Source organism: Alligator sinensis, unplaced genomic scaffold, assembly GCF_000455745.1.
Source record: "Alligator sinensis unplaced genomic scaffold, ASM45574v1 scaffold874_1, whole genome shotgun sequence".
NCBI classification, from domain to species: Eukaryota; Metazoa; Chordata; order Crocodylia; family Alligatoridae; genus Alligator; species Alligator sinensis.
The window spans coordinates 927,948-937,938 of record NW_005842302.1 but is presented as its reverse complement, the minus strand read 5'-3'; the positions used below and the strand labels follow the sequence as shown (position 1 = coordinate 937,938).

The 9,991-nt window shown below is 52.7% G+C and overlaps 1 protein-coding gene across 1 annotated transcript in view; it reads left to right on the top strand.

The window, feature by feature from the left end:
• The first annotated feature begins 2 nt into the window (after positions 1-2).
• The window catches only part of MFGE8 (milk fat globule-EGF factor 8 protein), a 17,148-nt gene continuing 7,159 nt past the window's right edge, over positions 3-9,991 (top strand). The window contains exons 1-7 of the mRNA XM_014522097.1: positions 3-48; positions 3,345-3,470; positions 4,719-4,844; positions 5,762-5,875; positions 6,756-6,937; positions 7,638-7,793; positions 9,149-9,293. Of these exons, the coding sequence (XP_014377583.1) occupies positions 3-48; positions 3,345-3,470; positions 4,719-4,844; positions 5,762-5,875; positions 6,756-6,937; positions 7,638-7,793; positions 9,149-9,293 (895 nt within the window). The remainder of the gene's footprint in view (positions 49-3,344; positions 3,471-4,718; positions 4,845-5,761; positions 5,876-6,755; positions 6,938-7,637; positions 7,794-9,148; positions 9,294-9,991) is intronic.

Below are 9,991 nucleotides of genomic sequence, written 5' to 3'. Positions count from 1 at the left end.
CGATGGAGCGGGCGCTGCTGGTGCTGGCGGCGCTGGGAGCGGCGCGCGGTGAGTGCCGTGCCCGCGGCTCTGGGCTGCAGGGGGGCTGGGGGAGGGCTGACCCTGCCTCGGGGTCGGTGGCTCGTACCCTTCTTTGTACAGGACCCAGTGCCCCCAGGGGTGGGTTTGTGGGGTGGGTGTGGGGCACCCAAGCAGCCTCTGGCAGGCTGGGGCTGCGCCGGGGAAACGCTGCTGTTTCCCTCTAAAGGAGAATGCATTTTTCAAGTGTGTTCCCAACCCTTTCATATCTCCTTGGGACCCACTTTTGGGCTGTGACCCAGAGCAGACTAAAGCAATGGTTGGTGGGCGAGGTGAGCTCTGGAGGTCCCTTCCAGCCCTACCGCTCTGGGACTCTAAGAGAGAGACCCTCCTGCTGGGGTGCGGGGGCCACCAGCGTGGTGGGGAAGGCGTTGTTTTGCTCGCGGTGTGCTGAGCTGGCTGAGAGGGGCTGGCGCAGAGCCTGAGCTGTCTTCCTGTCCGGCGACATAAACAAGTGGATGCGGCACCTCCGTGTTGGGAGCCAGAGGCCTGGCTCTCACGGGGCTGGGCGCTCTTGGCCGCGTGGAGTTGGAGAGGCAGAATGGCACCCTGGAAGTTGCCTTGCTGCCAGTGCAGGGGCTGCCCGGGGAACCTGCTGCGGTGAGGGATCCTCCCCATATGGAGGGGAAAGCTTGGCAGGGTTTATACTGTGCGGCCTGGGGAGGAACGCACTAGGGGGACTTTTGCTAGCAGTTTCTTCCCCGGCTGTGTCTCAGCTCCCATGTAAACCAGAGGCTGCGGGTGTGGAGGCCCCTGGCACAGCAGATCCTGGGTATACTCGCTTGCCTCCCTTATTTTTCTTTAGGAAGCCAGTTCCTCTCTGTACACAGAACCAGCCTTGTCAGCAAGGCTGCAGCCAGCTGTCTGGAAGGAGCCCTGATGCGGAGCTGCTGAGTGCTCAGGAAACCTGTGGAGGAGTGGTGGGGCAAAGGCATCCCTACTCTCTACCCATACCAGTGTCTCCTCCTCCAGTGCTGGAGTTCATGGCAGTGCATTGATGGAGGATGAGATCATGCAAAACAAGGCTGGGCAGCACAGGCAGCAACTTGATCTGGTGCCCAAGTTTTACTGTTTCTTCCGCCTGCACTAAGGGAGCAGCAGCAGCATCTTTTTTGAAAGTTCACTTAACAGGGGTTTATCACAGCTCGGTCTGTCTCATAAGCATGCACCCTGCAGATGCCGAGTGTCTTGAAGAGGGATTAGTTCTGAGGAGCCCTGCTATTAAAAGACTAATGAGTAATAACGCTGAGCTGGGGCTTAGGCTGGTAAGAGCTGCTTGGGACAGCGAGTGCTCAGCTCATTAATGTCTACCCCCTCCCAGCACACAGGTAGTGGGGGCTATTTGTGGGCTCTCCTCTGCTCTCAGGCTTGCAGCAGGAACCAGGGGCAGAGAGAGCTCTGCCAGGGCATGCGCTTCCCCATGGGTGATGTGTGACACGGCCTTTCCCTCCAGCACGCCTGATATCAGGAGCTGTTCTTCCCCCACACTTGGCCATGGGTGAGGTCACCTTTCACCCTCTCCCTTAGGGGTAACCTGAACAAATCCAAGCTGGAGCAACAGAGAGGGACTTGGAAATTGTTCTCAGCAGCCAGCTGCTCTGCAGTCCCTACATCAATTGAATTAGTGGGTTTTGGCCTGGCACAGAACCACCCTGAGACGCACCCCTTGGGTTGACAGAAACTAGGAGGGGAATGGTTACGGAAGAGTTCGGTCTTGCTCGTAGTGATGGCTGGGGTAGGTCTCATCAGGTCAGTGGTGAGGCTCTGCTGGTGCCCAGGATCACACAGGGGGGAGCATGCATAGCGTGGGGACAGAGACTTTCAATCTTCAAGGCTGTTGCTCCCAAGGCTTTGGGGCTAAGACTGTGCAAAGGCTGATCTGCCATGCAGAGCCCTCTGCGAAGAAACAGTGCTCTGGGGGACAGTGCATAGGCAGACCACTACTCTGCCCTCTGTGGGGCAGGTGCCCTGGTGGTCATGGGCCTTCCCGTGTAGTTTCTGTGTAGGTTTTGTGTGTGTTCTTGAGACAGGTCAGGGCAGCTTGCCCCTGCTGGTACTCACTTGTTAGAGGATGTATCTGGTCCTGCCTTAATGCTGAGCTTGGCTGTCTTCACCCCCCCTTGTCTGCCCAGCTCTGCGTTTCCATTCTTCATGCTTCCAGAGAGGCCATTTTTTCATCTTGTTACAGACACAAACTTTCTCCAGTGAAAAGCCAGAAGCTTGGTTCCTTAACCTACCTGCCCCACTCTGCTTTCACTGGTGGGCAGGAGGATGAGGAAGGTGGACAAGAGCTCTTTTTCTGTCCCATGGGGTGGGTGGCTCTGACTGAGTGTAGTGTCCCTTCGCAGCCTCCCTGCAGCCAGAGAACTGGAGGGAGTGGTTTGGAGCAAATCAGGGTTTTGAACCCTGATTAGGCTGGGTTCTCTGAGATAGGAATAGACCCCCAGCAGGGAATGGACATGCTATGCTGAACCCAGGGTGGAAGGGGATAAACCCCCTAGGAAATGGGGGACTGTTGCAGTCATACTGCAAGATTTGGGGTGATGTGTTAGGACAGATCCAGGGGGTGTGATGGTGTGCTTGTGCCCTCCCTTAACTGACAGTTTGATGCCCAGATCTGTGGTGGTAACAGCCAGATGCACTCACCGTGAGCTGTCTGTACCCTCCTTTTCACTGTCCTGGAAATCAAAGACCCAGAGAAGGATGTATTGACCACAGATGATTCCCCTCAGCCTGGTCTGTCCCACCATCCTCACTATGGGTCTTCCCCTGCCATCATTGGAAGAAGCTGAGACATTTGATAACAGTTGGAAACCTGGAACCTTCCTGCCCCCGTGTACAGTCTAAATAGAGCAGTACATCTTTCTGTGCTGACAACAGAAATGTGCTTCTTTGTGTGAACCTTGGTGCTGATGGAAACAAGGGGGTGTGAATGCTGGGCCACTGACATTGTGAGGCTGGGAGCTGGGCAGGCTGCCTCCCGGCTGCTCTTTTGTGCCCTGATCTGCTTTCTCACTTGGGGAGCCCCATGCCTAGCTCTGTTGGTGCGCCCTGCCCTATATAAACAGTTGGGCCACTGCGCTACAGGGTCTGGGAAGCAAACAAAGCAGTGTGGATAAGACTGTAAATGCAGGAGTCCTGCATTTGCATTTTCCTCCAAGTCAGATTTCATTTAAAGACCTTGGTCTGTAGCTGGGACTGCACGAGGTGCATGTGGGGTTTCACTAGCCGCGTTTGCTTGTGCTGAGTTGTGTTCTTGCTTACAGGTGATTTCTGTGAGGTAAACCAGTGTAAGAATGGGGGCACCTGCCTGACCAACGTCAGTGATGGTCCGTTCTTTTGTCTCTGCCCGGATGGCTTCACTGGGATTGACTGTAACGACACAGAGAAAGGTACAGTTGCAAGGGGCACAGACACTCCACTTCCTGAAGTCTGATCTGATCTCTGCATAACGCGATGTATCAATAACAACACAGTAAAGGGCATGGATCCTCACATGCCTTGAGGGCACTAGCATTTGGCAGACTGCCTCTATTTGTTGGTCTCAAATTCCAGCCTGGCTGATGACTTTTGCCCATGTTTTCATTGGTGCCCTACCCAGGCACTTGAATTCTGGCAGGTCTCAGTTGCTTGGGGTGTGTTGCTATCTCCAGGGACATGAAGTAAACCCATGGCTGCTGGTTTGCCATGAGTAAGAGAAACCAAATAGAAACTGAAAATATCCCTTATTCTCTATCAGTTGGATGGTCAGTCCATGTGACAGAGGGAAATATGCTAGGGTACCACAGATTCAAAGCTCTTCAGAAAGCATACGTTTTTATACGGGTATTCTTTTTTAAGCCATCCACTCACCCATTCATAAGCTAACACCTGGATGCCCACAACTAGGTAACTGTTCCTTTCTGTTGCCTAAAATCAGATTACCATTTCAATCCACTTTCCACATTCCTTGACAATCAGTCTTTCAAGTCACCCAGGAAGCAACACCTTGATTGAGGTGATACTGAATAGAGGCAGACAAGGTTCTTTGGGTAAATCTGATATCTCTTTAGACCAACTAACTCATTGGAAAAATAATTCTTTAGAAGCTTTTGGGCACAAACACCCTTCTTCAGGCATAGGGAGAGTTTGATGGTGTCTGTGTGCTCTCTTGGGTGGAGCGTTTATAATTATTTTTAATCACTTTGACGCTTCACAGACCTTCCAGCATATCTATCACATCCTTGTTGCACTTCCAGGATGGGTCTGACTATCAAACTCTCTTGTGACAGTCAGTAGGGTGAAGGTATTCTCACCTGGGAACTAAGAAACACTGTCAAAGCATGCTTTGTGTCCTTCTCCAGCAGCTGTTTTGCTAGAAGATAGCATCTTACTATTTCTAGCAGATGATGGAGTGGTATCAGTCTGTGCTGTGGAGCTAAAAATCCCAGATTCAAACCCAGATGCAGGCCAAGGGGAAGCTTTTTACAGGGTTACCTTAGGTCCACACCTTGGGGGACTAAGACAGAACAAAACTCGCTGTAGTAGCAGATATGCATGGATCCTTGGGTCATGAATTCACAGTAAAGGAACCCAACCCCAAACCTTCTGGAGCTTTCCCAGTTCCCTTTTGACAGCTGTTTGTCTCCTCTTCCTTCCAGGCCCCTGCCATCCTAATCCCTGCCACAATAATGGAGAGTGCCAGATCCCACCCAACAGGGGAGATGTCTTCACTGAATACATTTGCAAGTGTCCCTCTGGGTTTGAAGGCACCCACTGCCAAGAGAGTGAGTAGGAGCTGCTTCTGTGGGGAGGGTGCTGGCTCTGGGTGAGGTGGAGCCCTGGTGGTGGAGGTTTTGCAGATGCCACAAAGTCATCAGGATGTCCTCCCTGTGAGAGACCAGGTGTCCGCATGTTCTTCAGGGGTTGGGATTGTTGTGTGCTTGCTTCGTTACCTTCCAAGTGTTGCTGGGCAGCACTGGGGCTCTGACTTACCAAACAAGAGGCCTTGCAAGCTTTGTTCCCACTGGGGCATCAAATGTTTCCTATCTAGAGCTGCAGAAATGTGCTGAGCAGCCTTGTGTGGTGACTCATTCTCCTTGCATACCTTCAAGCTGACTGGGTGGCTCTGGCTCCTGCTGCACAGAGGTCATGCAATTCCATATGTCCTGCTGTCACACCCATTCTGGGTCCTGTTCCTGGGCCACACCAATGAATCCAGGGGCAGAGGGAGGTTAGCAGGGCTGGCTTTGGGTGCACTGGGAGAACTAGAGAAATGGTGAGGTACTGAGAGTGAGGCTGACAGGTGAGTGCATTTGCAGAGCCCTCCCCCTTGCATATCACTGGGCTTGATCAATGGCAGGATTCTGCCTTTGGGAATCTGCCTGACCTGCAAGGGAATTTCTGCATCATCTGCAGCCTAGAGTGGCATCATCCCGTTTTGCATGGGTGGAGGAAAGAACCAGTACCTCAGAGTCCAACCTTTCTCCAGTAGGGGCTTCCAGCAGGAGCAGCTACAGCTACAGCTACACACAGCCTGGCAGCCACAGCAAGGGCTGGGAGCATCTCCTTGGATTAAAGCTCCCCCATAGCCTGACAGAGCAGCTGTGTGCTGATGGCTCTGTGCCCTTTCTTCCTGGGGTACAGGGTGTGAACCGAAGATTTGGCATTACGCCCTCAGTCTCTCCCTTCCTGTCTCCCCTAGACAAGAACGAGTGCTCCTCACAGCCGTGCAGAAATGGAGGCACCTGCCTTGATCTGGATGGCGACTATACCTGCAAATGTTCCTCTCCCTTCCTGGGGAGGACCTGCCAGATCCGTAAGTCCTTGACAGTGATGAGATTACGTGGGGCCCCCTCACCCCTGGCTCCCAGTTGGTCCTCTCTGGGCTCAGCAGCACAAAAGAGTTCCCCTTGGTTGGCTCAAAGGACATCAATAACTTCTGGAGTCCAGCAGCTCAGGTGTCTGCTGTGTGCTGCTTGATGCTGAGATTAGTGGTGGAGCTGGGCTCACGGAGACAGCTGTGCAGTGTCTCTGCAGGACTACCAGCTCTCCTCCTACCTCCTTGCTCGGGGGGAGCTTTGGAGGCTACAGCACAACACAACCCAGAGTAAGAATTCATCTCCTCAGGTTGCTACAAGTGTGTATGTGAGGATGGGATGCCCTGGTGGCCCGATGGCAGAGAAGGGAGCCTCGAAGGCAGGGGCATTCCTCACCAGTCTGTCTACACTTGAGCTGGTGGTGAGATGCCCCACAGAGCACTCGTACAAACCTAGACGTTGCCCCTCTGCCTGCATTCAGGATTAGTACAGACCATGTAGGTCTGTATGACCTGGTTGATAGAAATGCTGAGGGTGAAGCTGTGGGAAGGGGCCAGGGAGAAGCCAGTTGTGACAGGAAATAGGTAGAACCAACCATGTTCCCGTTTTTCTGAAAAATGGGCCCACTGTCCTGAGTGGCCAATGGAAATCCTGGCATTGATCTGTCTTTGCTTTTGGGCCCAGGAGCATTTGGTCTCTCTGGAAGGCTAAGAGTGTGGTAGCTACAAATTCCTGTGGTGCAAGGCAGGAGAATGACTCCATGCTTTCAACTCCCAGTCACATTTTGTCACTCTTTCTCCTCCTCCTCCTTTTCCTCTCTGTCATCTCTCCTTCTTCACTGCCCTACTTCCTCTGTCTTTGTTTCTGCCCCTGTTCCAGGCTGTGCCAATCTGCTAGGCATGGAGGGAGGGGCCATTGCAGATGCCCAGCTCTCTGCCTCATCCGTGTACTACGGGTTCCTTGGCCTGCAGCGCTGGGGTCCTGAGCTTGCCCGGCTCAACAACCAGGGGATCGTGAATGCCTGGACCTCCAGTAACTATGACAAGAATCCCTGGATTCAGGTACCTGCCTTCTGGAGAGCCCCATGGTGTATTCTTGGGGGAGGCTGTGAGCTCATGGGGCAGTGGGCATCAAGCCTTGGCCACAGCTGGAGACAGGATGGTGGACCTATCAGAAAGTTGCTCTTTCCTGCTGTAGATCCCTCCTGAACTTTCTGTTTCTCATGGGGCGGGGGGAGGACAAGTCTGAACCCTGTCAACAAAGAAGGGGTTAAATGACCAAACCCATGCTGTTTTCCATGCTAAAATCAGCACCTGAGAGAAGTGGATGCCATAGGGGTGTTGATAAGACTGAGGCATAGGATTCCTTTAGGGGATAAACCCTTGCTGCTGGGATACAGGGGCTTAATTTTATGGGAGGAGGAGCTGGGGAAACATCTTGCACTGCCCTGCAAAGTGATGCATCCCTCCTCCTTAATGGTGGGACCAGAATTGGGATGTGGGGCCATAGCAATAAGGGATTCTAGCACAGTGGAAATGGAGGAGCCTGGAGATGGACAGAAGATCCTTTGGAGGACTTCTCCTCCAAAGGACTGTTGGGGATCTCAGGCTGAGTCTGTTCCTAAGTGTCTTGCCTGGCACCAGCAGAGCTGCAGATCATGTATATGGTGCTGAGCCTATAGGAGACAAGGGAGTTCAGGGTGCAAACAGAGAGTGCACAGTGGCATGTATTCCTCCCCCTCTTCCACCCACCCTGCCACAGGCCAACCTGCTGAGGAAGATGAGGCTGACTGGCATCATCACCCAGGGTGCCAGCCGGGCGGGCAAGGCAGAGTATGCACGCATCTTCCGAGTGGCATACAGCTTGGATGGGCGTGAGTTTATGTTCTACAAGGATGAGAAAAATGACAGAGAAAAGGTAGGTGCTGTGGTAACAGGTCTATTGCTGCTTGATGCTGGAAAAAAAGATGGGGAGAGTGGGGCTGTGTCAGTGCAGGGCAGGGGGTCCATGCATGGGGGTATCAGCATGTAGGGTGATCACATAGTGAAAGCAGAGCACTGGGGGTGCTGTGTGGCCTCAGGGAGAGGAGGGGGGAAGTCTGCAAGGAAGAGCTGTCTTTGTGATTGCAGTAAGGAAGACAGTGGGAATCTCATCCAGACACAGGGGACAATAAATGCCAGTGATTTCCTAACAGGGCAAATGATCTCACATGTGCGTACACCCTGCGCCTGCCCACACTGACAAGACTGCAGTCAGCCAAAGGGCAGGAAGGCTTGTGACAAAAACCCAACCTTTCATTTGCTCTTCCCTGTGAGTTCTTGTTCAGTGCTCATGAATACCTGGCCAGCCACTCAGTACTTACTCAGCAAACCCTGATGGTCTCCCAGCTTTCAGCTGGATGGCATAGGAGCTGTGTTGTTTGGTGCTCTGCATCTGCTATCTCTTGTTCCATTGTCATGGAATGGGGACAGTACTCTGTGACGGGAGGACCTGCTACACCACCTGAGGGGAGATGGGGAATGGGTGAAGGGAACCACATGTAGACACTGGAGGGATTGGTGACTCCTTCAGATCAGTCAGGCTCAGCCTCCATAGCAGCCACATTTATGGGATTCAGGTTTGGTCTGTGAACTGTTTGCTGAGGGGGCTGAGTTCATAAGTGGGTCTGTTCTATGCAGCACTATTAGGATTATACATTTCTGTGTGATAGTAGACCATATATTCTATATTTACTTTCCGGTAAGCTGACAGAAGCTGCCTCTCTGAGTGATAGCAGTGTTGCCAGCCCTCATGATTTTACCTAAGCCCTTAAGTAACTGATGGTCCCACAAAGCCCAGGTTTCTGACATCTCATGAGTATAAGAGAATGTTAGATAGCCATTTTACAGGAGTTTCCAGAAAAAAACCTGGACATATAATGCCAGTGCACCCTGAAGGTGTAAAGCCACAGGACAAAGGGAAAGAATGTGACATTTGTTATTTAGGACAAAGGCATTTCCTGGATTTTAAGCCAGTTTTGTAACTTTTGGCATCATGGCTCATGCTGTTGTAACAGCTGGAGCTAACTGTCCTGGGACAGCCTCCTCCCAGGCTAGTGGGGGAAAGGTTTTGCTATGTGGCTTTGCTGTGTGTCCCATAAGGTCAACATCTGCTGGCTGGTCAGGGACTCCTCCTGGCCAGGGTGCAGAGTGGAGAAAGGCTGGTGGGGAGGATGCCATACTGGGCTCTAACCCTCTCCTCCCCACACTTCCTTGTGGCCTTTGCTCCTGCAGGTGTTTCTCGGGAATGTGGATAACTACAGCATGAAGACCAACATGTTCAACACTCCCATCACGGCGCAGTATATCCGCATCTACCCCATGCAGTGCCGCCGGGCTTGCACGCTGCGCTTTGAGCTTGTCGGCTGTGAGATGAATGGTAAATGTCTGCCATGGGCCAAACAGATGGCATGCAGCTTGGGGCACTTGCTCCCCTCTCTGTGGGCTCCTACACTTTGGGCCAGTTCTTGGTTGGGTCAATGCTGAAGGAAACAATGCTGAAGCAGTAGTTGACTCCAAGATGAACATGAGCTGGCCGTGTAATAAGGCCATCAACAAAGCCAATCGCACCTTGTTGTGTAGTAGCAGGTGCATGATCAACAGACCAAGGGAGGTGATGCCCCCCCCAACAGTAGTGCCCAGGTGTGCTGCTAGAGGGTGCTGGGCTGCAGGGAGCAGTACAGCAAATCTGTAGGAGGCACCTCCTTTGTGCTGCTGGAGAGGTGGCCCCTGTGCTGAGTCCAGGAGACTCAGGGCTGCAAGAGATCTGCAGAGGCTTTCCACAGGGCTGGAGGCTGTTAATCCCTTTGTTTCAGCCAGATCATGTCTTGGGTAATTGCATGTCTCGGGTAATTGCACCCCCTTTTCCCTTGCTCCTTCCCAGGCCATCTGAATTAAGATTCAGAATAGTTCTTCACGCCCCCCCTGAGTGCTGTTAACCAGATGCTATTTCCATTTTGCGGCTGGCTGAAAACACTGCTGCAGAGTTTGCAAAAGGCTCAAGGATCAAAGTCCCCTAGGATTACAGCTTGAACTGAGGTTCAGTCAGCTGGACTTCTCCCCTGCCAGCTCCGCATT